This window comes from Schistocerca nitens, chromosome 8 (assembly GCF_023898315.1).
Source record: "Schistocerca nitens isolate TAMUIC-IGC-003100 chromosome 8, iqSchNite1.1, whole genome shotgun sequence".
Lineage (NCBI taxonomy): Eukaryota > Metazoa > Arthropoda > Insecta > Orthoptera > Acrididae > Schistocerca > Schistocerca nitens.
The window spans coordinates 440,173,006-440,200,934 of NC_064621.1; the positions used below are offsets into that span (position 1 = coordinate 440,173,006).

A 27,929-nucleotide genomic window follows, 5' to 3' on the forward strand; every position below is an offset into this window, starting at 1 on the left:
GTGTCCTTAGACTGCAGCCTCAACTGCCATATATGCGCTCGCGACGCTGGAAGTTTGCCCAAGCCGATTGGACACTTTTTTCGTCTCTAGCGACATTCGATGACCGTCGCTTTCCCAGCGTCGACGATGAGGTCACACATATTACCGACGTTATTCTTACAGCTGCGGAACGTTCAATACCACGCACCTCCGAATTTCCCCGGCGCCCCCCAGTTCCTTGGTGGAACGAGGCATGCCGTGACGCAATACGTGAGCGGCGACGTGCTCTTCGCATTTTCCGTCACCATCCTACTTTGGCCAACTGTATCCGCTACAAGCAGCTCCGTGCGCGATGCCGTCGCGTCATCCGCGATTGCAAGAAGGCAAGCTGGAAATTCTTTATTAGCTCATTTAACACCTTCACTCCCTCCTCGGAAGTTTGGAGTCGGCTTCGACGGTTCTCAGGCGCGCCTAGTTTCTCCCCGGTCTCTGGGCTCACTGTCGCGCATGGTTCCTTAGTGGACCCCGTCGCAATTTCTAACTTATTGGGTCAGCACTTTGCTGAGATTTCGAGCTCTTCAAATTATCCGCCAGCGTTTCTCCCGAAGAAACGTGCAGCGGAAGTGTGACATCTTGCTTTCTCCTCTCAAAATCACGAAAGCTACAATACTGTTTTCTCCATGCAGGAACTCCAACATGCCCTCTCTTCTTCTCGCTCCTCCGCCCCAGGACCGGATGGTATCCATGTCCAAATGTTGCTGCATTTATCAACCCATAGTCTGCGTTACCTCCTTCGCCTTTATAATCGAATTTGGACCGACAGTACCTTTCCCAGACGATGGCGGGAAGCTATTGTCGTTCCCGTTCCGAAACCTGGAAAGGACAAACATCTCCCCTCTAGCTATCGCCCCATTTCTCTCACGAGTAGTGTCTGTAAGGTTTTGGAGCATATGGTGAATTACCGTTTAGCTTGATGGCTGGAATCCCGCAGTCTTTTAACACCAGCCCACTGCGGATTCCGAAAGCATCGTTCTGCAGTTGACCATCTTGTTGCTCTCTCCACGTATATCATGAACAATTTTCTCCAGAAACGCCAAACGGTAGCAATATTTTTTGATCTGGAGAGAGCATACGATACCTGTTGGAGGACAGGCATCCTCCGCACACTGTTCTCTTGGGGCTTTCGAGGCCGGCTGCCCCTTTTTCTTCGCGAATTTATGGCAGAGCGCACATTTAGAGTGCGGGTGAACACTATTCTCTCCCGTACTTTCTCCCAAGAAAACGGGGTACCCCAGGGCTCCATGCTGAGTGTTGTACTGTTTGCCATTGCCATAAATCCAATTATGGATTGTCTCCTTCCTGATGTCTCGGGCTCCCTCTTTGTGGACGATTTTGCGATCTACTACAGCGCTCAACGGACCAGCCTTCTTGAACGACGTCTTCAAGGATGTCTCGATCGCCTCCACTCTTGGAGCATCGAAACTGGCTTCCGTTTTTCTCCCAGTAAGACAGTTTGTGTTAATTTTTGGCGACGTAAGGAGTTTCTTCCGCCCTCCTTACATCTAGGTCCTGTCAACCTTCCGTTTTCAGACGTCGCTAAATTCTTGGGTCTTATGTTTGACAGAAAACTGTGCTGGTCCTCCCACGTTTCCTATCTTTCGGCTCGCTGTCTGCGATCCCTTAACACCCTCCGTGTCCTGAATGGTACCTCCTGGGGAGCGGACCGAGTGGTCCTTCTCCGCCTCTATCGCGCCTTAGTGTGCTCGAAATTGGATTATGGAAGCATAGTCTACTCCTCTGCTCGGCCGTCTATTCTTCAGCGTCTCGACTCTATCCACCACCGTGGATTACGTTTAGTGTCTGGAGCTTTTTACACTAGCCCTGTGGAAAGCCTTTATGCTGAGACTGCTGAACCTCCGCTGTCCAATCGGCGAGCAGTCCTTCTGAGTCATTATGCTAGCCATCTGTCTTCCATGCCTGCTAATCCAGCCCATGTCCTTTTTTTCGAGGCCTCCTTTGATGTAGGGTATGCAGGCTGCTCCTCCTCCCTACTCCCCCGAGAGTCCGCTTCCGTCAACTGCTCCATTCTCTTTCCTTCCGCTTTCCTAAAACCTTCTTGACAACTTGGGGTACAACACCGCCTTGGCTCCGTCCCTGGATCTGCCTGCTCCGTGACCTTTGTCGATTTCCCACGGATGGTACCCCTACACTTGTTTATCGTCTGGCATTTGCTGCTCTATGTGCACAAATGACGGACGCCACATTTATTTACACCGACGGCTCGAAAACATCGTTAGGTGTAGGGAGTGCCTATATTGTTGGCGACACCCCAAATCACTTTTGTCTTCCCGACCAGTGTTCGGTTTATACTGCGGAGCTTTACGCTGTTCTCCAGGCTGTCCACTACATCCGCCGCCATCAGCGGATACAGTATGTTATTTGCTCAGATTCTCTCAGCTCTCTCCTCAGTCTCCAAGCTCTTTACCCTGTCCACCCTCTGGTCCACCGGATTCAGGACTGTCTGCGCTTGCTCCACCTGGGGGGCGTCTCGGTGGCGTTCCTCTGGCTCCCGGGACACGCTGGTATCTGTGGGAATGAGGCAGCCGATATAGCGGCCAAGGCTGCAGTCTCTCTTCCTCGGCCAGCTATTCAGTCGATTCCCTTCACCGATCTACGGGGCGTTTTATGTCGCAAAGTTGCTCATTTATGGCACGCGCATTGGTCAACACTTCCCCATAATAAATTGCGGGAAGTGAAAGCCCTTCCTTGCGCTTGGACCTCTTCCTCCCGAACGCATCGTCGGGAGGAGGTAATTTTAGCTAGGCTCCAGATAGGGCACTGTCTTTTTAGCCATCGAATCTTTTAAGCGGCGATCCTCCCCCACTCTGTCCCCACTGCTCTCAGCTGTGGACGGTAAGACACCTTTTAATTGAATGCCCCTATTTTAATCCGTTACGCTCCCATCTACAGCTATCGCCTGATCTATCGTCGATTTTAGCAGATGACACGCGCTCAGCCAACTGCGTTCTCGAGTTTATTAGTGACAGTGAAATGACGTCAGTCATTTGAAGCCTTTTTTGGGGACAACCAACCCCTTTCTGTAGTGGATTTTTAAGCATTCCTTCTGCTTTTAGTTTCTCCAATTTTATGACTTTGTTCCCATTGCTGCTGGTTTTCAATTTCAGTTTTTTACTGTTTCCTAAGTCACGGGCTGGGCGCTAATGACCATAGAAGTTTTGCGCCCAAAAAAAAAAAAAAAAAAAAAAACCACAGCTAACTTATTCCAGAATGCACATTCATCTAAATCTATCATCAATCTGTTCCCAAACAAACTTCAAAAAGTTTTCATCTTTATTCTATAGGCTCACAGATAAGGCACATTTTCTATTTTGGTCATTACTGTGCATGGCATTAATGAAAACCCGTTTTGACTGGACTGGTATTCCATGACTCTCACTTACAATATCACATACATCGCTTACCTTACCTGTATCATCAACAGCATTCACAAATAACTCTGAAACTTCATTATTCGTAAACTCCACAAATACCTGATACTCTTCATCATCATATTCCTCCAAAATTACCTCATCAACAACATCACTAACAACACAAGTCTCATCTCCATCAAAGTCACTTGCCTCACCTACATTCATTTGCAATAAGCTACCAGTCTCAGACTTACCAACCTCGGTTGTTTCACAGCACTCATTCACATATACGTAAAAAATACCGCCTAGTTCAGATCCAATACAGTCATCACCTGATTTACATACATCAATAACACTGTGTTCAAAAATTCTAACTACTCTCACATTCTGGTTTGTGACTAGTGCTTACATCTCCATAATTAAACATAATATCCTAAAACTTTTGATCAAATCTTAAATGAGAAATCTGATATTTCTTCTGTTCAATTTCAGATACAAATGCCATATCATCGACACTGTTATTATTCTCTAATTGCAAGTGCAACTTGGGGGTCCTGTGCTTGTTTTGTTTCCTTGCCCCAAAACTGTGGACCTTCATTGAGGTGAACTGCCATTTCCTGAGTAGTTGCTTCTATGATTGTTTCTTCTATTAAAATGCCCCTGGTTATCCCCATTATTCCTATCCTGCTGATGTTCAAAATTACCATTATCTCTAATCAAACATCCATGGGTGTGCTGCCAGTCTATAGTGTCCAACGGGCACAATATTTCGGCGATCATACATGTCGCCATCATCAGGTGAACTGACGGACTGAGCTCCTGTGAACGTGCCGGCACGGAGATCCGTACGCTATGGCTGCTCAGAGGGAACTGGGTTCGGTCGCGGCGGCGGCTGATTTAAATACCCTCCGCCCGCGGCTCGCTCACTCCGGCGTCCGCGCCCCGCGCCACGGTCGCGCGGTGGAGCAGATTGTGACGGCATCTGAGATGACGTCGGTGTGATGGCTCTGCCCGCCGTGGTCGTCACAACTATACGTTTGCTCGATTTACTCTTGATGAACCCAATCGCTGGTTCCCAAGCCTTGCTAAGATTATAGCCACAGTCACGGTTTATGAGGTCGTCATTGGTGCAAATTTCGATGGCCTCTCTAACAACGCTGTCCCAGTATCTCGACGTCTGTACCAGAATCCTCGTGCGGTCATACTCCATAGCGTGATTTTCCGACAAACAATGTTCAGCGACCGCCGACTTTCTCGGATACATCAGTCGAGTGTGCGTCTGGTGTTCACGGCATCGATCCTCGACGGTACGCATCATCTGACCAATATACGACTTGCCACATTGACACGGAATCTGGTAGTTGAGTGATGATGCGGTTTCAGTTTTGCAGAAAGGTCTCAACTTCGCTCCCACCCTCAAGTTCACTCCGGTCGCAGAAATTGTTAGTGCTGTTGAACAGGTTGCAGCTCGACTTCCGCCAGAATCAGCCGAGGAAATACGTCGTGAATCTTGTCGTGCATTGACGAAATCCAAGCCGATGAAGTCAAATATCAGCAGTAAAGAGAGGGCGGCCATTCGTGACCTGAGGGAGCGCTCTGAAATTGTTGTCTTACCGGCTGACAAAGGCAATGCTACAGTTGTGGTCTCCCATAAGAACTACACTGATAAGATGCAGAGCCTGCTAAATGACGATTCGTACCAGAAGATCAGCGTTGACCCTACAAAGAAAGTGGAGAACAAGACGAGGGCGCTTCTCAAGGACGCAGATTTACTGGAGGTTGACGCTAAGAAATTGTTACCCCAAGGTTCGGTACCGCCTAGACTATATGGACTCTCAAAGGTTCACAAAGAGGGGGTACCATTACGCCCCATTGTCAGCAACATCAGGGCACCTACATATTTGTTGGCCAAATACCTGACGGGAATACTAAGTCCTTATGTGGGTAAATGCCCTCATCACATCCGTAATTCCGTGGATTTTGTTAAACGCCTTGATGGCTTCAGGTTGGATGAGTCAGATATCATGGTGAGTTTTGACGTCGTTTCCTTGTTTACGAGGGTACCCCTGCGAGAGTCACTAGAATTGATTAGTCAGAAGTTTGACGAGAAGGCCACTGAACTTTTTAGGCATGTCTTGACTTCCACGTATTTTCTTTTTAATGGAGAATACTACGAACAAACGGAGGGAGTCACCAAGGGTAGCCCCCTCTCACCGGTGGTAGCGAATTTGTACATGGAGAACTTCAAGGAGGAAGCCCTGTCGTCATCCATATGGAAACCAACTTTCTTTTTCCGTTACGTGGACGACACGTTCGTCATCTGGCCACATGGTATGGATAAACTCCTTGACTTCCTTACACATCTAAACTCCATACACCCCAACATCAAATTCACTATGGAGACTGAAACGGAGGGTAAATTACCTTTCCTTGACGTCTTGGTCAAGAGAGGAGCTGACGGCACCCTAGGTCATGGGGTGTATCAGAAGACAACACACACTGATCTGTATTTGCATGCAGACAGCTGCCACCACCCTTCACAGAGGAATGGGGTACTTAAAACTCTAGTACATAGGGCGCGCACTATCTCTGACACAGAGAGTCTACCCCAGGAATTGGAACATCTGAGAACTGTATTTCGAAAAAATGGGTACTCAAGAGTGGCAGATTCAACGTGCTCTCTGCCCAACCACTGCAGCACCACCTGTCGAGATGGATGAAGTCACGAGGGAGGAGTTAGGTACTGCATTTATTCCATACACAGGCGCACTCTCAGGGAAAATCGCCCGCATTCTGAAGAAACACCGGGTCGGAACTGTGTTTTGTCCTCCGAATAAAACCCGTGCACTGGTGGGGAGCACCAAAGATGACCTCGGTTTGAGGAAGGCCGGCGTGTACCAGATTCCGTGTCAATGTGGCAAGTCGTATATTGGTCAGATGATGCGTACCGTCGAGGATCGATGCCGTGAACACCAGAGGCACACTCGACTGATGTATCCGAGCAAGTCGGCGGTCGCTGAACATTGTTTGTCGGAAAATCACGCTATGGAGTATGACTGCACGAGGATTCTGGTACAGACGTCGAGATACTGGGACAGCGTTGTTAGAGAGGCCATCGAAATTCGCACCAATGACGACCTCATAAACCGTGACTGTGGCTATAATCTTAGCAAGGCTTGGGAACCAGCGATTGGGTTAATCAAGAGTAAATCGAGCAAACGTGTAGTTGTGATGACCATGGCGGACAGAGCCATCACACCGACGTCATCTCAGATGCCGTCGCAATCTGTTCCACCGTGCGACCGTGGCGCGGGGCGCGGACGGCGGAGTGAGCGCGCTGCGGGCGGAGGGTATTTAAATCGGCCGCCGCCGCGACCGAACCCAGTTCCCTCTGAGCAGCCATAGCGTACGGATCTCCGTGCCGGCACGTTCACAGGAGCTCAGTCCGTCAGTTCACCTGATGATGGCGACATGTATGATCGCCGAAATATTGTGCCCGTTGGACACTATAGACCGGCAGCACACCCGTGGATATTTTGATTATCAAATATGCCGGGAGAAACTCAAGAATCGTACCATTATCTCTGTTTCTGTAATTATTCCCAGTGTGAATTCTATCATCCGATTATTGTGGTACATACTTCTTTCTACTGCCCTATCCAGCCTGTCAACATATCATAAAAGTTGTTCAAGACAATTTTCAGGTCCGTATACTAAATCCCACTGTCACCTTTCTGGTAATCTCCTTTTAAGTACATCAATCAAGGTCATTTTGTCAAGTGGTTTGTCAAGGTGTGCTAATTTTTTAAGTTGGTTCTTACAAAACACTTTCAAAGTACTGTCCATATTTCTGTAATTAGGACCATTCAAAAATTCACTTTTAATTCTCCCCTGTTCAGCTTCTGACAAATATTTACGTAAAAAACTTTTTTTCAAACTTTGGTATGTTTCCACCAACTTAAATTTAAATTTACCCATGATAGAGCTTTGCCTTCAAGACATCTTTTTACAAATTTAATTTTTTGATTGTCATTCATGCCTTAGATCTTTACAATGGTGCAGGAAATCCACTGGATGCAAATTGTCTGATGGAAAACTTTTCATTGGAGTGCTGGACCAAGCAATAACATTATTTGCACATAGACTTTAGTCCACACATCTCCTGAACTGCTGAAATTTTTTGATCTACAACAGTTACATTAGTTTGCATATTGTTTTCAACATTAAAAATCTTTTGGGTTAAGCTGGTGATGTTTTGTTCCATCTTTCCCACCACAGCCTTCTGTTCAACTCTGACATCATTAACATTCTTCGATTGTCTTGCTGATTCAACTATTAGCTCATTTTGAGGCAAAACAATAAATTTATTTTCTAAAACATCAACTTTTTCATTCACCCTTTGTAATCCCTCTATTGATACATTTTTAGCTCTGAAACTTGATTACTAAGTTAGTCCATTTGATCTTTTACCCTGTCCATTTTACTATTGTTTTCACTTTTTAGGTCATTTAATTGTCCATGTAGTGAAGTAATTCTGCTATCGTTATCTGTTCTTATTTCAGTTAACTGGTCATCAGCTGCACTAAATGTGCTATTGTTATCTGTTCTTAGTTAACTGATCATGATCTCCACTAAATTTTCTATTGTCATCTGTCTTCATTTCCTCTAGTTTTGCCAAAATTAACTGCAGAATATCAGTTTTTACCATTTCTTTGCTGACTATGATTTCACTCGGCTCAGTCATGTCCTTACTGGATCCTACAGCTTTCCCTTCTACCTCACTCCTACCCTCATCTCTACTCATTTTGTTAACAAGCACATGAGTCCACAAACAAATTAACTTCACAAATAGTTTGTAATTCTCTTTCCGTTTTGATGTCCCTGGTTGTAGTAGTAAAATCCCCTTTATTTGATCTAGTCAGTCATTGTTGGTAGTACATCGTCACTGTTGGTACAACTTGCTTTGTTGGGCAGCCCTCAGTCTTCTTTCTTTGTGTGGTTGGAAGTCCATTCATATATAAGCTGCGAACAACAGAAATCATTCTCCCTTCTTCTGCAATGGACAAGACTTCATTATTAGTCAATTGATCCTGGACAACGCCACCACTTATAATCTCACCCTCCCAAAATTTGTTGTTGCCACTACTATTTTCGATGGTAAAGTCTCGAGATGAGTAAGAGTTACAATAAACTTTTTATTTATCTTCTTTTCTCATAATTGGCTCCAGTTCTTCATGTCTATGGGCTGTCTTGAAGCTGAAATTTTTGACATGGGTTGTCATGGTTCCAACTAACATAATTAATTTCAAAGTAAGCCTGTGCAGATTTTTTGTTTTCACTGTAATTTAGTCTCTCACTTTTTCTATATCATATTGTCTTTTGAATTTTCACATTAACAAAGCGGAAATTACATTGTTCTTCCAAAATACAAAAACATGTTTGATCACATCAGAGGTATACCCACTGCTACTTCACTTTGGGGTAATGACAATATTCTAAAGTATTCTAAAGGGTTTACAGATTTTCTTGGCAAATGAATTTCTATTAATTTGTATTATTATTTTATAAATGAATCTAGAAATAAATGTAATGAATAGCACCAAATTGTGTAATCAACAATAGAAATTTTAAGTGTGCCAAATATTTCATAATTTCAAATATTTCTAAAAACAATAAGTAATGCTGGAGGAGGATGTCCCTTCATAATGTGAAATGTTTGGCAGTAAAGGTGCTGATGAAGTCCATTTGATTTCAACTTCATCTATACTTTGTAAAACACTGCATGGTTTGTGGCAGACAGTATTTCTGCTACCACTATTGTATTAACCCTTCCAGCACTGCATGGTGTGTGGCAGACGGTATTTCTGCTACCACTATCATATTAAACCTTCCCTATATGATTACATATATGCTCATTCCACACTAATTTTTAATGAGTCTGTCATTATCTTTACTGCACTTCACTGTGAACTTCATATTACAATCAGATTTATTGATATTGATTCAATAAATCAAAAGCACAATTAACACTGCATCTTGGACTCTTTCTCTCTGCCAGTTTACGAGAGTTACAACTAGCAAACTCGACTCTCTTTGATTAGAAGGTGTGATTTGATAGCAGGGATGATCCAAAAAGCATGTACGAGAAGAATGATGAGGCGTGACATGGCTGCCTTGAAGTTAAGTATGTTGACAATGGCCTTCCATTACGGGCTATGAGTGTATACCACAGTTTTATTATGTTTTTGTTTTGTGTGACAATGCCAACCACAGCTATAAATTTTATTTGCTTCTTTGATGAAGGTTAAGAGAATGATCAATCTGATTATGATCATAGTGCTCAAAAATGGTTATTTAGTCAAATAAGACAAATTTGCAATCAAAGAATTATGGGAAATGGGAATATGGATCACAGCATACGCAACAAACTGTTCCCATAATGTCTATACATACATATATTTCAGCACATAGAAAGATACACGTGTACACTGTACAAGGTACAAAGGCTGACTGGAACATTAACATGGCGGCTCGTCAGAGCAGTTAGAGTTCAAAGGTCATACTTTACTTGGTCGATCGACCATCCAGGGATGCAAAGCAGAACTCTGATGTCGTAAGATTGAGTCAATGAAATGTTTCCAAGTTTGTGCCGCATTCTTTAAGCCGAATGGCATGAAGTTGTATTGGAACAAACTGAGCTGCGTGATGATAGCAGTCTGGAATGTCTTCCTGCACTACGGGAATCTGGTGATAGGCATGTTTACAGTCAATCACACTGAAGATTGTGGCGCCCAATAACACATAGGTGAAATCGCTTTTGTTCGGCACTGGGTAATTGTCCATGACGGTACGAGCGTTTAAGCGTCTGTAATCATGACACATTCGAAAAGAACTAACGTGTTTGATGATGAGGTGAACCAGTGAAGTCCAATTGCTGTCCGATGGCTGTAGAAGGCCTGCCTCCAGAAGTTCGTTAATTTGCTGCCAGGCCGCATGCAACTTAATGGGGTTGAGGCGTCTAACCTTGTGCCTAATAGGAGGGCCGGCGGTGGTTATTGTCTTGTGTGTCGTTCCGTCAGTGACGGAAGAGACTGAGAACTGCACACGAGGCTGAGTAACGTCATGACGTGAAGTTTTGGGACAAGTGGGGCGCGATGAGGCGTAGCCATTAGCGTGAGTGGGGAAAGGCAGCATGAAAGTCACATGCCTATTACGTGAGTGTGGCTTGCGCTTGTTGGGAGAGGTCAGCTGTGCATGCAGCACGGAGTGGATCGGGATGTGCAGCGACTTTCTGTTGTTAGCTTTGCCTAGAATAACTGGCGCGGGTGAGAGAGGCATTGGCATCGTGCGGGGAACGGCGATGGCCACCAAATCACGTGGTTGGCGCATGAGAGAGGGGGAATGTTTACCAACATGTGGGGCGGCTGCCTGCCTGGTGAGCATGTTCGCATTGTGTGTGCGACTTTCATTAGAAGCACTGTTTTGAAACACATGGCAGTGCACGTAGCGGGCTCGTGGCGGGTGCAGAGATCACTGAACGCATATTTTCACACGCAGTGAATGTTTTTGAACTAACCTGATGAGTGTCCATGCTGGTGTCTGCTGATGAAGGTCGATCAGGTGAAGGAACTGTGGATTGCAGTTGCAGCAGTGAGGTACGAGCCGCGGTGGGCTCATCAAAGGTGTGAGCAATGCATAGTTTCAACTCATTGTTTTGCCGACGGAGTTACATTGCTGCGTCATTCTCTGACAGTAGATTAGTGACGCATGTCACAATTTTGTCCATGAGGGTGGAGCACTTGCGAACCTAATCACATGTTGCGACAGAAATGGAACGACGAGCATAATTGTCTGAGCACGGTATCTGAGTGTCAGAAGGGTGGTGAAGCACTGAACCTTGGAATATGTTTGGGGAGAGTTTGTTATGGGACAGGAAATCCATAACGAGAATTGGTTTGTCAATGTTGCCGATGTAAAAACTCTACGGGAAACATAGAGAAGGAGATAGATGCACCATAACTTTAGCAGTGCCGACAGTTTGTAATGTAGATTCGTTGACAACGCGTAGAGGTGACTTCGTCAGTGAAAAAATGGGAGGAGCCAATGAAGTAGGTATGATGGACACGTCAGCACCTGTGTTGACTAGGAAAACAAGCCGCGATGAAATGTCGGTCATGTATAAATGACCACTCGGCCGAGGGGACGAGTGGATGGAGTGCAATGTTTTAGGACGCCTGTGAAGTTCCCCACAGGACTCGGCGTCTTTTACATCCTGTGGTCAGCGTTTGGGTGCTGGCAAGGTAACCTGCACTTCTTGGCCTCATCCCCAAAACTCTTGTGGTACCAACAGCACGGATGACCCGGATGTAGCGGTGGTGGTGATTGTGACAGCAGAGGAGGTGTGCACTTGTTGATCTGTTCCAGAATGTAAACTGGGATGTATGGTGCGTGTGCGATTCTTGAGTGCTTGGTAAGAGGAGAGAGCGAATGAGTACTGCCCGGTGGTGTAGGTGGCGTGGAGCCGGAACGAGCCCTGCCTCTACCTGCAAACGGCCGTTATACAGGTGGTGTAGTGCCAACCAGCGGTGAGAGGTGTGCTGGTTGTTTTTGTCGCAGTAGTGTATACAGCTGATCTGTGATGTGAAGGCGAGAGCCAATAGACTCGAAGGATTGCAGTAGCGGGTGTATCTGCAGTTTGGTAGGTAACTTGGCAGACCATAAACGCCCACAGGGTAATGCTGAGCATCATGTATTCACTCACAAGTAGGCAGAGGTGGCGCCAGAGTTAGGAGGTCACAAATTAAATCTGAGTGGTCATGGAGTGCGTGACGAGACATAGAAATTTAGAATTGTTGTTGTTCACCTGATGTAACTTTGAAAGGTGCTCCGCAAACGCAAACCATGAAACGAGGTTGTCCTCATATAAAGGAGGTAACTTCAGCAGACGGCCAGGGGGGGGGGGGGAGAGGGGGGGGGACACGAGGCTGGCTTCGGCATATCTTGGACGGCCTGCTGTCCAGTGGTAGGATAGGCTGTTCTGTAACTCAGCACTACTGGCGTGGGCATGTTACTAGCAAACACGTCCCGAACAACGGCCAGCTGCAATGTCCCTGATGAGTTACGGAAGCATGACGCGGCTGGCACGGTTGGTACTGTGGGAACGAACAGATGAGCAGCACATGAGGTAGGCCCATAAACTGGACCAGAGGTTAAAGGCTCAGTACTTAAATTGTCCACCTCGGAAATGATGTGGAAGGCCAGCACTGCAGGTGCAGACAGTACTGCGGAAGAAGTGAGTGGCTGTATGGTCGGATTGGGGCCCTCCGTGAGTGTGGGGGGGTTGTTTGGTACTTCGTGTGGCAACAGTGAGAGTTTTCTGTGCACATCGGAAATACACCCCATGTGGTAGGACCATTAATCAATGGTGGAACCTGCTGGTGGTCACATTGTCGTGGTACAACGTTCCTGGATGGCGAAGTGCTGTCGGGTGTGTTTGAACCCACGTGATCGAGAAACTGGGCGACAGATCTGGTGGTTGAGCCTAGCAAACTTGATGTATAAAATGTCCATTATTAAATTGTGAGGAAGGTAAAACTGGCATAGCTTGATAGCAGTTGACCATGTGCGCGTTTTGCACGAATGGTGGCTTTGCACACGGCACTACTGTAACCGACGTTGCGGCGCGTAGAGGATCAAAGCACGTGTGCGAATTTGGGTCCCTTTGAACACTACACGAGTGATCGATCATTACACGATTCTGGAAATCGTCCACTTGACCTTTCACATTTTGGCGTGCACAGTCTGGCGACACGAAACCTGAGTCCATTGTTTGAGGCAACGGCATAACACTTGGTCTTTGTAGAGCTGCAAAGTTTGAGGTTAACTTCGTCCATTAGTGGCGAAACAACCGTTGGCAGGGGATTGGAGTGACCTGGTAGTAGTAGCTGAGCCTCCAAATCCTCGTATAAAATGTTGGGTGAGGCAGCCATTGCGTCGAACATAAAACCTTTTGATTCCACACAGCTGGCGCGGAAGACTTAGAAACTTTGCGGTCACCAATATGGGAAACAGGAATACGGATAACTGTATAAGCAACAAACTGTTCCCATAATCTCTATACATAAATATATTTCAGCACAAAGAAAGATACATGTGTACACTGTTCAAGGTACAAGGGCTGACAGGGACTTTAACATGGCAGCTCGTCTGAGCATTTAGAGTTCAAGGATCATGCTTTACGTGGTCGATGTGACCTATCGATGCCACAGAATGTTTTGGTTTCCGCATATTCTATGAGAAGATAATAATCTCCTTCCTACTAAGGCAACATTTTAAATATCTGCTGTCACTTATATATCCAACTACTAAGTGAAAACCATTGTTTACTAGTCTATTAAACTACAGTACAGATTGAGAAAATGTCTGGGTCTGTATCATTCATGAAAATGAAATTTATCATAGAGATGAGGACTGATACATGAGAATTTCAAAAACAAAATAACTTAGATATGAAGTATCGCAATACAGAGAAGTATCAGTGTCCTGGTATAGCCTCTTCAGCTGTGTTTTTGATAGTAAATATAGTCATACATTTTGTTGTTTCAGAGCATGTACTATAGTTCTTGATTTTTGAAGATAATGTATGAGACTTTGTCCTGTTAAGTGGCTTTTCCAGGGAAACTTATAAGTGTGGAGGTGTTTGCATCTATATTAGGAGAGGTGGTAAATCTAAAGAGCTAAAAATAAGCAACGTGAAGTTGCAGAAAAAGATTTTGAAGGTTTTTTATGTGAACTGACAGACTGTCAAACTAGAATTGCTTGCATCTAAAGCTCCCCATCAGGTGACTTTACTGTATTCTTACACTATATAGATGAAATGAATTGAGAAGCAGGTCAAAAAGCATAATAGTGCTTGGTGACTTCATCATTATTTTTAACAAAAGTAATGGGAAAATGGTGCAATTATTAAATCTGTTTAGCTCATACAACTTGGAACCAACTGTCAGGAAATTACTTGATACGGAGATGGGTCTCAAACAACATTTGAACAGATATTTGCCAACAAACAGGACTCTGACTATAATATTTGAAATAAGAGATATTGGCTCTTTTGATCATATGGCTTCAAAAATTGTAAGGAATGGGAACAGTAAGATATGTATAGTCATTGAAAATTATGTAGAGAGAAGATTTGTTAATAATAACAACATAACGGGTTTTTAATAGTATGCTAAAAAGCACACATGGCGACAGAGAAAAAACTTATGATGTAGACAAGAAGTATAAAACATTTTTTCGCTAATCGTGAATATTGCTACCGTATGATATGGGATTGCAATTAAAAAGAATTCAAGTCAAATAGAAGTCAAATACGTGGGTAATGCAAGGGATTAAAAAGTCAGCGATCACACTTAGAAACCTAAATAGACATACCAAATGAATACAGCAATAAAACTGTACTACAGAAAATACGGAGAGGTTATAGGAACGTTTTACAGAGAGCAGATAGGCTAAGCAGTGATTCGTGTATCAACAGGAGAAGCAATAAATTAAAATCAGTTTGAAAGGAAATAAACACTAGCATAAGAAAATGTAAGAGTCAAACCCATAACCTCAAAATCCAAAGTGAGGGTAAAGATGCTCAACAGATTGCCGATGTATTCAACAAACATTATGTGAATGTAGCAACAAACCTGTTTGTGTACCCAGTAACAGAATCTGAGGTGGGAAATGTCATTAATAAATTGTATTGATAGTTTTCTAGACAAGTTAATCAAACATAGTTGCACCAGCATATATTCTCAGCTAACTGGCATTATTAATACTTCGTTCAGGACAAGAGTGTTTCCATAAAAACTAAAGTTATCCATAATAAAGTTACTCTACGAAATGGATAGTACAGCTGAGATAAATAATTATAGACCAGTGTCACTCTTCACAGATTTTTCTAAAGTAATTGAAAGAGTAATTTATGAAAGGGTAGCTGACTTCCTGAATAAAAATAAAATATTGACTAATGCTCAAAATGTGTTTAGGAAGAACACATCAACAAAAACAGCAGTCTTTCAATTCATAATAAAGGTATTAATGCCTTGGATGGAAATGAACTAAGATGTTGGATATTCATAGATTTACCAATGCATTTGATCTAATCAGCCATGATTTACTGCTTATGAAACTAGGTTGTTGTGGGTCTAGGGAATGACCTTCAAGTGGTTCAAGTCTTATCACTCTGAGAGACAACTGAGAGGACAAATATGTTATGAAGGCAAGGAATACCTTTTAGATTACAAAAAAAAGTACATAAGATGTGCCCTATGTTTCCATATTAGGCCCTCTGTTCTTGCTTTTATGTATAAATAATTTGCCAAACCACCTGAGTGCCGCAGACATGTTGCTTGCTGATGACACATGCATTTTTATAAAAGGATGCACAGAGGATGACCTACAGCAGAATGTCTCTTAAGAGAATAAATGAGGCAGGAAAATGGTTTAGGTATAATGCTTTTGTCAGAATAAGGAAAAAAACTGTATGGATGAATTTCAGTAATATTAAAAGTAAAACTAGAAGCAGCATAAAAGCTGAGTCAGGTAACTATGGTATTGCACAAGCTCCATCCACAAAATTTCTAGGCATGTGGGAGGATGGGCACTTGATATGGGAGAAGCATCTAGAAGTTTTCAGTAAAAAATTGACTGTTGCAGCATTGAATCACTGTTGTGTGCCTATTAAGCTTGAATGAACAACTCACTTAGATATGGTGTGATCTTCTGGGGAAGTACAGGTATGGCAAAACAAACTTTCAAACTTTGAAAAAGGGCTGTTGGAATAATTAAAGGATTTCACTGTAGAGAGCGATGCAGGGATATATTTAAAGAAGTTAAAATGATGACTCTTCCTGGCGTATACATTTATGAATTCATGTACCTTCTGAAAACACATAAGGAGTTTTCAACATTGAACAGTCAGATTCATAACTACAAAACAAGAACGAGAGATGACTTTTATACAGCCTCCCACAAAAAGTGTACATTATCAACCAAAATATGTTTTAGTGCATTGTCTTCTACAATATAGAAAATAAGGAATTTCCAACATTGAGAGTAGAGCTAAAACAATTTTTAATAATGCATAGCTTTTATAACTGTGAAGAATATCGGAATATTATGAAACAGTGAAATTGTTTACTTATACTGATGTAAGGTGACTGTATTTTCATGTAAGATTGTAAACAACATTAATATAAGAAATATATCTAAAAACAAAGATGACGTGACTTACCGAACGAAAGTGCTGGCAGGTCGATAGACACACAAACAAACACAAACATACACACAAAATTCAAGCTTTCGCAAACAATGGTTGCTTCGTCAGGAAAGAGGGAAGGAGAGGGAAAGATGAAAGGATGTGGGTTTTAAGGGAGAGGGTAAGGAGTCATTCCAATCCCGGGAGCGGAAAGACTTACCTTAGGGGGAAAAAAGGACAGGTATACACTCGCACACACACACATATCCATCCGCACATACACAGACACAAGCAGACATTTGTAAAGGCAAAGAGTTTGGGTAGAGATGTCAGTCGAGGTGGAAGTACAGAGGCAAAGATGTTGTTGAAAGACAAGTGAGGTATGAGCGGCGGCAACTTGAAATTAGCGGAGGTTGAGGCCTGGCGGATAACGAGAAGAGAGGATATACTGAAGGGCAAGTTCCCATCTCCGGAGTTCTGACATGTTGGTGTTAGTGGGAAGTATCCAGATAACCCGGACGGCGTAACACTGTGCTAAGATGTGCTGGCTGTGCACCAAGGCATGTTTAGCCACAGGGTGATCCTCATTACCAACAAACACTGTCTGCCTGTGTCCATTCATGTGAATGGACAGTTTGTTGCTGGTCATTCCCACATAGAAAGCTTCACAGTGTAGGCAGGTCAGTTGGTAAATCACGTGGGTGCTTTCACACGTGGCTCTGCCTTTGATTGTGTGTACCTTCCGGGTTACAGGACTGGAGTAGGTGGTGGTGGGAGGGTGCATTGGACAGGTTTTACACCGGGGGCAGTTACAAGGGTAGGAGCCAGAGGGTAAGGAAGGTGTTTTGGGGATTTCATAGGGATGAACTAAGAGGTTACGAAGGTTAGGTGGACAGCGGAAAGACACTCTTGGTGAAGTGGGGAGGATTTAATGAAGGATGGATCTCATTTCAGGGCAGGATTTGAGGAAGTCGTATCCCTGCTGGAGAGCCCCATTCAGAGTCTGATCCAGTCCCGGAAAGTATCCTGTCACAAGTGGGGCACTTTTGTGGTTCTTCTGTGGGAGGTTCTGGGTTTGAGGGGATGAGGAAGTGGCTCTGGTTATTTGCTTCTGTACCAGGTTGGGAGGGTAGTTGCGGGATGCGAAAGCTGTTTTCAGGTTGTTGGTGTAATGGTTCATGGATTCCAGACTGGAGCAGATTCGTTTGCCACGAAGACCTAGGCTGTAGGGAAGGGACCGTTTGATGTGGAATGGGTGGCAGCTGTCATAATGGAGGTACTGTTGCTTGTTGGTGGGTTTGATGTGGATGGACGTGTGAAGCTGACCATTGGACAGGTGGAGGTCAACGTCAAGGTGGAGGTCAACGTCAAGGAAAGTGGCGTGGGATTTGGAGTTGGACCAGGTGAATCTGATGGAACCAAAGGAGTTGAGGTTGGAGAGGAAATTCTGGAGTTTTTCTTCACTGTGAGTCCAGATCATGAAGATGTCATCAATAAATCTGTACCAAACTTTGGGTTGGCAGGCCTGGGTAACCAAGAAGGCTTCCTCTAAGCGACCCATGAATAGGTTGGCATACGAGGGGTCCATCCTGGTACCCATGGCTGTTCCCTTTAATTGTTGGTATGTCTGGCCTTCGAAAGTGAAGAAGGTGTGGGTCAGGATGAAGCTGGCTAAGGTAATGAGGAAAGAGGTTACACCAACAACCTGAAAACAGCTTTCGCATCCCGCAACTACCCTCCCAACCTGGTACAGAAGCAAATAACCAGAGCCACTTCCTCATCCCCTCAAACCCAGAACCTCCCACAGAAGAACCACAAAAGTGCCCCACTTGTGACAGGATACTTTCCGGGACTGGATCAGACTCTGAATGGGGCTCTCCAGCAGGGATACGACTTCCTCAAATCCTGCCCTGAAATGAGATCCATCCTTCATTAAATCCTCCCCACTCCACCAAGAGTGTCTTTCCGCTGTCCACCTAACCTTCGTAACCTCTTAGTTCATCCCTATGAAATCCCCAAACCACCTTCCTTACCCTCTGGCTCCTACTCTTGTAACCGCCCCCGGTGTAAAACCTGTCCAATGCACCCTCCCACCACCACCTACTCCAGTCCTGTAACCCGGAAGGTGTACACAATCAAAGGCAGAGCCACGTGTGAAAGCACCCACGTGATTTACCAACTGACTTGCCTACATTGTGAAGCTTTCTATGTGGGAATGACCAGCAACAAACTGTCCATTCGCATGAATGGACACAGGCAGACAGTGTTTGTTGGTAATGAGGATCACCCTGTGGCTAAACATGCCTTGGTGCACGGCCAGCACATCTTGGCACAGTGTTACGCCGTCCGGGTTATCTGGATACTTCCCACTAACACCAACCTGTCAGAACTCCGGAGATGGGAACTTGCCCTTCAGTATATCCTCTCTTCTCGTTATCCGCCAGGCCTCAACCTCCGCTAATTTCAAGTTGCCGCCGCTCATACCTCACCTGTCTTTCAACAACATCTTTGCCTCTGTACTTCCACCTCGACTGACATTTCTGCCCAAACTCTTTGCCTTTACAAATGTCTGCTTGTGTCTGTGTATGTGCAGATGGATATGTGTGTGTGTGCGAGTGTATACCTGTCCTTTTTTCCCCCTAAGGTAAGTCTTTCCGCTCCCGGGATTGGAATGACTCCTTACCCTCTCCCTTAAAACCCACATCCTTTCATCTTTCCCTCTCCTTCTCTCTTTCCTGACGAAGCAACCATTGTTTGCGAAAGCTTGAATTTCGTGTGTATGTTTGTGTTTGTTTGTGTGTCTATCGACCTGCCAGCACTTTCGTTCGGTAAGTCACATCATCTTTGTTTTTAGATATATTTTTCCCACGTGAAATGTTTCCCTCTATTATATTAATATAAGAAATGTTATTGTAACTAGCCCTGGCTATGAATTGTCTGCAGCTATACAATGGGCAGGGTGATTCAAAAAGAAAGAACAGATTTCAGTTGTTTATTACAGACAAACTGAAAGATAGAAACATGAGATAGAAACACATTGCACATATAACTGGATAGAGGAAGGTTCAAAGTCTTTATTTTCGCCTAGACGCTATACCATATACTCACCATGAGTGCCATGCATTGCTTGAGAAACATTGAAATGGTAGTCCATTTCATTCAGCACACGAATCAGCAGGTCCCTGTTTATTGACTCAACAGCTCCATCAATTCGATTTCTCTGCTGTGTAAGAGTAGCTGCCATAGGTGGGACAAAGATTCCATCTTTTATGTATCCTCTTAGACAAAAATCACAAGGTGTGAGGTCTCATGACCTCATAGGACAAAAGAAATGAACAGTGAATTGACTTAGTGCAAATTCGAGCTCATACAATGATTTCTCTTGTGTTGTAGTCACCATATTGCTACAAAAAAAACAACAGCGCAGCTGTGTCAAAACATTGAACCTTCCTCTATCCAGTGACATGCAAAATGTGTTTCTATCTTTTATAGCTTGTCTGTAATAAACAATTGGAATCCGTTCTTTCTTTGTGATTCAAAGGGCATATTGTCAATAGGTAAATAAAGAAACTGAATTGAATTGAATGATGACTGAATTGTGGTAGTGTTTTAATTATTGCTTGTAGAGCGGTCCTCATTTCACTTAACCTTATACCATTGCAAAGAAGTTATTGGCAAGAAATTCATGGAACTCGTTATGTCATGGCTCAGTGTCAGTATTTTTCATCTTCTTGCTTATCAGGCATACACATGTGTTGCACTTAACATGAACTCTGTCTTCCCCAACATCACTGAAGTATTCCGATGTTTTTTCGTTATTAATTGCTGTGTATTACTTTCCTAAATGAAAAGATAGATTTTGAGTATAATAGAGGGAAACATTCCACGTGGGAAAAATATATTTAAAAACAAAGATTCTGTAACTTACCAAACAAAAGTGTTGGTATGTTGGTAGAGACAATAACAAACACAAATTTCAAGCTTTCGCAACCCACAGTTGCTTCATCAGGAAAGAGGGGAGGAGAGGGAAAGATGAAAGGATGTGGGGCTTAAGGGAGAGGGTAAGGAGTCATTCCAATCCTGGGAGCGAAAAGACTTACCTTGGGGGAAAAAGGGAAGGTATGTGTGTGTGTGCGAGTGTATACCTTCCCTTTTTCCCCCCAAGGTAAGTCTTTCCGCTCCCAGGATAGGAATGACTCCTTACCCTCTCCCTTAAAACCCACATCCATTTGTCTTTCCCTCTCCTTCCCTCTTTCCTGATGAAGCAACTGTGGGTTGCGAAAGCTTGAAATTTGTGTGTGTCTTTGTGTTTGTTATTGTCTCTACCAACATACCAACACTTTCGTTTAGTATGTTACAGAATCTTTGTTTTTAGATGTAAAAGATAGATTTTCATTAATACACCTACCTTTCGGTTTCTAAGCAGATAAAGAGCTCACAAAGATAAATTTTTGCTCTAGTGTGGTGAAACTTATGCTTTTGTTATGTAGATTGATTTTTGCTCTGTTGGTTTTGCAGTTGTTGCAGTTGCAGAACATTATGTGCTATTTCTGTGCAAGAAAGGCTATATGGATACAAATTTTTGTATTGAAAAAGAAAATTTCAAGAGGATATTCGAAGAAGACTACAAGCAGAAGTATCCTGTTCGTGCTCATACTTCAAATCTGCTAGCTGCACTGAACTATGTGAGACTACTTAAGAAGATAGAAAAACGCAATCAAGAGACAATGCATTTCCATAGAAACCGTATGGAAACATTGTTGAAGAAAAATTCAGATGGTAACTTTTATCATAAACGACTACTCTAAGGGTTTCCACTACTTTTGTCTCTCACTTTTATTATTCCCCTGAAAGATGTCAAATATCAAACTAAGCAACCAAAAGTATAAGATGTTGCTAATTGTCAAACTAAGGGAGAATAAGTGAATGCTTATATTTGAAAATAAAGAGCTAATGTACACACTGGTACAAAGTAATGTATGACTACATTCTGAGTGTAGTTATTGGCGTTGTGCTCAACAATCTGAACACTTGCTTGAAGCAGCTCTCCATTTTACTCTGTATTGTACAAGCCTCTCAGTTTTTATAGTTTTTGCCCTCCACACTTCCTTCTGTAACCAAACTGACTGTTCCGTGATGCATCAGGTTGTGTACTTTCAGCTCTTTGTTTAAGACACATTGTGCTGTATTATTTAGTCTTTTCTTACTAGTTGGATTTAATACCTCTTCATTGGTTGTTATATCTCCAAATATTCAGCAATAATCTATAGCGCCTTACTTCAAAACCTTCTGTTCTTCTCTCGTGGGAACTGGTTATCGTCCATGTTTCACTTCCATACAGGGTTACACTCCATACAGATGCCTCCAGAAAAGACTTTTTAACACTTTAATCTATAGTCACTGTTAACAAATTTCTCTTCTTCAGAAACACTTTTATTGCTGTTGTCTATCTGTGTTTTGTATCCTTCTACCTCGGCCATCATCAGTAATTTTGCTGCCCACATAGCAAAGCTCATTTACTACTTTCAGTGTCTCATTTCCTAATCTAATTCAGTCACCGTCTTCTGATTTAATTTGAATACCTGTTTTGCCTTTGTTGATTTTCAGTGTATAAACTCTTTTCAAAATGCTATCCATTCTCTTCATCTGCTCTTCCAAGTCATTTGCCACTTTTGACAGAATTACAACGCCATTGGCAAATCCGAGAGTTTGTATGTGTACCCCCAGAATTTTTATTCTGTTTCCTAATTTCTCTTTGATTTCCTTTCATTTATGGATTGAATAACGTGAAGAATATGTTACGACCCTGTATCAATCATTTCTGAAGGAGTGCTTCCCTTTCATGTCCCAACACTTACACCTGCAGTTCTGGTTTCTGTACAAGTTTTAAATAGCCTTTTGCTCCTTGTATTCTATGCCTGCTACCAAATAATATCATATATTCTTTCGGGAGAAACAATTCCCATTACATTTGACTGAAAGACATAAAAAATTGTGACATCTCTCTCTCTCTCTCTTCCCCCCCCCCCCCCCCCCCCTAAGCCACAGATTCCTTTTCCAGGAAGAAAACAGGAACTACTTGGTGGAGGTAGCACAGGGTGATGATGTCCTTCCACACATAGACTGTCCAGCTAGCAATTTCCTTGAGGACCACAATATCTTAAGTAATGAGTAGCAAGTATGATACTCTTATCATAATCCCAGTGGATTCAATCACAACCATTGCTTAAATTTTGAATAAAATACATCAATAGTGATGGCTGAAGACTTCTGGTATAAGGCTTCATCCTTGTTCTGCCAACAGCCTTGTCATAGGGGGTGGAGTAATGGTCAGAGGTTGAGGGAACTGTCTTGTGATTAGAATGGGAAACTTATCCTGAAAGTTGGGGAGAATCAGGAATGATTAATGGTATGAGGATGTCATCACTGTTGTCTTTACAGTTCTAATCTCAATCTTAAAATAATAATATTTTCTCTTGTGGAGCACAAGCTTCTTGTGTCCAAAATATAAATCATTTAACTGTTTGCTTACTTCACATATAACATAATCCAGGATGAAGTGAGTATTAATATTTGCACACTGTGTAGCAACACACTTTATTTCTATCAATGAAAATAATCAATTTTTGAAACATAATGGAACTGGATAGATAAAATATGTACTAACGAAGCAGCAGCAGCAGGAGAACACACATATAAAGGTGTAGAAATTTGCAAGCTTTTGGAGCAGGGACTCCTTATTCTGGCAGAAGTGTTGAAGACGAAGGAAGCTGGGTGAAGGAAAAGGACTGGTGAGGTTTAGGAAATGCAGAGAGTTCAGAAAAGTTGCCCAGAACCACAGGTCAGGAGAGACTTAACATACCGGAGTCACCTGCATTAACTGCGATGATTTCTTTGCAAACATCTACATAAGTATTTCGAAAGAAATATTTACAGCTGTGAGAACCATTATGTCAGTTTCCTTCTCATCCCATTGGGTAAATATCCTCTGAGCCTGGATTCTGAGCACCTTCCGAACTATCCCCATTTCCTCAACCTCACCAGTCCTTTCCCTGAACCCCTTTTCCATCCCCTTCAACCCTTCTGCCAGAAGAAGGAGCCACTGGTGCCAAGAGTTTACAAATTTCTGTACCTTTATATGTGTGTTCATCTGCCACTGCTAGGTAAATAGATTTCTTGTCTTTATATCTATCATTATTTAATGAAGTACCAACCTCAACTAGTGCAATAGTACTGGACACATATCATTCATAGTAACAGGTAGTAAAGCTTCAGTAGTAGCCTCTTAGCAATAAAGGAACATAGTAATCTGCTAGTAGCTATTATTGTCAGTAAGTTATTAGCAATAATAAATAAATTGTCAGTAATAATTGAAGATAGTAATACAGGAGCTAATACTATTCTCACTAATAACTGAAGGTAGCAAGTCCTCAGCAATAACAGATGAAAGTAAGAGAAGGTAACAGTTTGTCAATAGTAACTGAATGTGTTAACTTATTAGTGTTAATAGAAGAAAATGGTTTATCTTCTATAGAATTGTCCCTTTGAGCAGTTTCCCCACTACTAGAGGATACCACAATAGCTTGTAGTTCCACCATTTGTAGCTCCCTTTCATTTTAATCCCTCTAACAGTTTCTACAATCTTAGCTGCAACATACTGTAAGGTGCCTTTCATTTCTATTGTTTCTTCTACATTTACTGGAACTTACTGCACTGAAATAATAGTATCAGAATGTTCATTGTCATTGTTGGTCATTTCTTCCACTAAATCTAAATCATCATCAGAATATTGTACCTTGTTTTTTTCCTAAATACACTGACAGAAAAAAAAACAGTGTGCAGCCCCAAGGAGTTGTGCTACATAAACAAAAGTTGGTAGGTATGTTTCTACAACTGGAAGGTGATATCTATTCGTATTTCATACCAGACACATGGGAATGGTGCTAGTAACACCACTATGAGCATGCAGATCAGGCTTACTTGTCATTGTTGGCCATTTCTTCCACTAAATCTAAATCATCATATCAAATGGCTCTGAGCACTATGGGACTTAACATCTGTGGTCATCAGTCCCCTAGAACTCAGAACTACTTAAACCTAACTAACCTAAGGACATCACACACAACCATGCCCGAGGCAGGATTCGAACCTTTGACCGTAGCAGTCGCGCGGTTCCGGACTGAGCGCCTAGAACCGCAAGACCACTGCGGCCAGCTAAATCATCATATCATCAAAATATTGTACCTTGTTTTTTTCCTAAATACACTGACAGAAAAAATTCAGTGTGCAGCACCAAGGAATTGTGCCACATAAACAAAAGTTGGTAGGTATGTTTCTACAACTGGAAGGTGATAGCTATTCATATTTCATACCAGACACATGGGAGTGGCGCTAGTAACACCACTATGAGCATACAGATCAGGCTTACTATAAATCATGAGCCTTAGTTACCTTTGAGATTAGATGTAGTGAATTGATGTTAGTTAAGAATGCTAAAAGATGACAAATATAGCATTATTTACCCCACTGAGCTTGAATGAGGTCGAGTCATAGGGCTATGAGAAACTGGATGTTCCTTCTGTGCTATTGCAGAAAGGCTTGGCAGGAATCTAGCCACTGTACATAATTGCCGGCAGCAGTGGTCACAAGACTGTATATTTGCAACAAGACCGGGCTATGGATGGTTATGTGGCATTACCAAGAGGGAAGGCCATCATCCGTGGTGTATGGCTCTGGTACATAATACTGCCTCTCCCAGCAATTTGAGCACCAGTTGGCACCACAATGACTCAATGATCTATTAAAAAATCGTTACTTGAAAGACAACTCTGAGCCAGACAACCTGTAATGTACATTCCACTGATCCCAAATCACCATTGTTTGCAACTTCTGTGGCATCAGTTGAGAATTCACTGGAGGGCAGGGTGGAGGTCTGTTGTGTTTTATGATGAAAACTGGTTCTTCCTTGCTGCCAGTGATGACCGAGTGGAGGCCAGTTGAGGGCCTGCAACCAGCCTGTCTGTCTGCTAGACACACTGGGCCTACACCTGGTATTATGGTCTGGGGTGCAGTTTTGTATGACGGCAGGAGCACTCTTATGGTTATCCCATACACACTGACTGCAAATTTGTACATCAGTCTGGTGATTCACCTGTTGTGCTGCCATTCATGAACAGTATTTCAGGGGGTGTTTTCCAACTGGATGGAGCTCGCCCACATACCGTTGTTGTAGCTCAACGTGCTCTGCAAGTTGTCATGTTGCCTTGGCTTGCTTGTTCACCAAACCTGTATCCAATTGAGCACATATATCACATCATCAGACGACAACCCCAGATTCATCCATAACCAGATAGCTAATAGCTATCCCTGTATTGACTAGTGCAAGTGCAACAGGTATGCAACTCCATCCACAAACTGGCATCCAGCAGCTATAAACACAATGCATACACGTTTGCAAGCTTGCATTCAACATTCTGGTGGCTACACCAGTTATTAATGTACCAGTGTTTCTCTTTTCCAATGGCTTATCTCATGCTTACATTAACCTGTAATCTTGCAACGTTAACTGCTTAATGTGATCTTGCAGAGTTAATTGCTTAAATATGTTACGTGACAAATTTATTTCCAAAATTTCATTGCAGTGTATTAATTATTTTTTGGTGTTGCTGTTTTTTTTCATTAGTATATGCTGTTTTTTTCCCACATATTATTGTGTTGAAGTGAAAACCAAAATCACGCAAGATATCATTAAAACTAGAAAATGTGTTATGCATTTTTGTTGATAGGCTTGAATCACCTGCTTTAATTCTTTTGGTAGCTTTGCAACCATGCGCATGATTCTTTCTAAAGTAATATTTTCAGCTGGGAAAGCCATTACGTCAATTTCCTAATGAACATTTAAAAGTCAAGATTGATATTGTAAAATGTTACTAATAGTAAATTATTTGGGTTTTTTCTCTTTGTATATTTCAGTAATGAAGTAAGTTTCCTGAATAAAATATTGTTTAACAATGTTGCTGTTGTGGTCTTCAGTCCTGAGACTGGTTTGATGCAGCTCTCCATGCTGCTCTATCCTGTGCTAGCTTCTTCATCTCCCAGTACCTACTGCAACCTACATCATTCTCAATCTGCTTAGTGTATTGATCTCTTGGTCTCCCTCTACGATTTTTACCCTCCACGCTGCCCTCCAATGCTAAATTTGTGATCCCTTGATGCCTCAAAACATGTCCTACCAACCGATCCCTTCTTCTAGTCAAGTTGTGCCACAAACTTCTCTTCTCCCCAATCCTATTCAATACCTCCTCATTAGTTACGTGATCTACCCACCTTATCTTCAGCATTCTTCTGTAGCACCACATTTCGAAAGCTTCTATTCTCTTCTTGTCCAAACTATTTATCGTCCATGTTTCACTCCATACAAATACTTTCAGAAACGACTTCCTGACACTTAAATCTATACTCGATGTTAACAAATTTCTCTTCTTCAGAAACGCTTTCCTTGCCATTGCCAGTCTACATTTTATATCCTCTCTACTTCGACCATCATTAGTTATTTTACTCCCTAAATAGCAAAACTCCTTTACTACTTTAAGTGTCTCATTTCCTAATCTAATTCCCTCAGCATCCCCCGATTTAATTTGACTACATTCCATTTGTATTTAACAATACAAATTCATAATTGGGTATTCACTTAACCAGTTCATTTTATCAGCTGACAATATTAATTCTAATTAAGAAATCACTTCACGCTATTGTATCTGAAAGTACGACATTTTAATCAAGTTAGCTCCACTAGGATCTTTTATGCAAAGCACCTACTGTGTCTGCCATCATGTGCAGTTGTCATTTGCCTCTGGCTGCCATTGCTATATTGTGATAGATGACTATTTGTTGCTCATAGTGTATTTGTTGTGTAAGAACTGGTGACCGCATCACCTGGTCATGTCATGTAGAAGCAATTTATTGCAAATTGTACGCTGCCAATCATTGTTAAATTTGGTAGACTGTGGTTACTGCATACTCTGCCACTGGCTTTTTGAACTAATCTTCTTGCACATTCAGTTAATATTTGATGAGTGTATGTTTCATATGAATCTCCTGTATTTGGCTTCATATGCAACTTTTGATTAAATTCTCCTGAAGAATGGATTATAAATCTTTCAATATATTTAAATTCTTCTTTATATTTGCTGTATACTGCCAAGAGTTGTGTGGTAATGTCAAATGGAAAATGTGTCTTCTTGTTGATTTACTTGGCAGCAACTGGTTGATTA

At 42.6% G+C, this 27,929-nt stretch overlaps 1 protein-coding gene across 3 annotated transcripts in view; it reads left to right on the plus strand.

Annotated features, from left to right (window-relative positions):
- The window catches only part of LOC126198627 (putative helicase MOV-10), a 380,400-nt gene that overhangs the window by 54,902 nt on the left and 297,569 nt on the right, over positions 1 to 27,929 (plus strand). For all 3 annotated transcript variants that reach the window (XM_049935085.1, XM_049935086.1, XM_049935084.1), the window contains exon 3: positions 21,175 to 21,435. In XM_049935085.1, the coding sequence (XP_049791042.1) occupies positions 21,175 to 21,435 (261 nt within the window). The remainder of the gene's footprint in view (positions 1 to 21,174; positions 21,436 to 27,929) is intronic.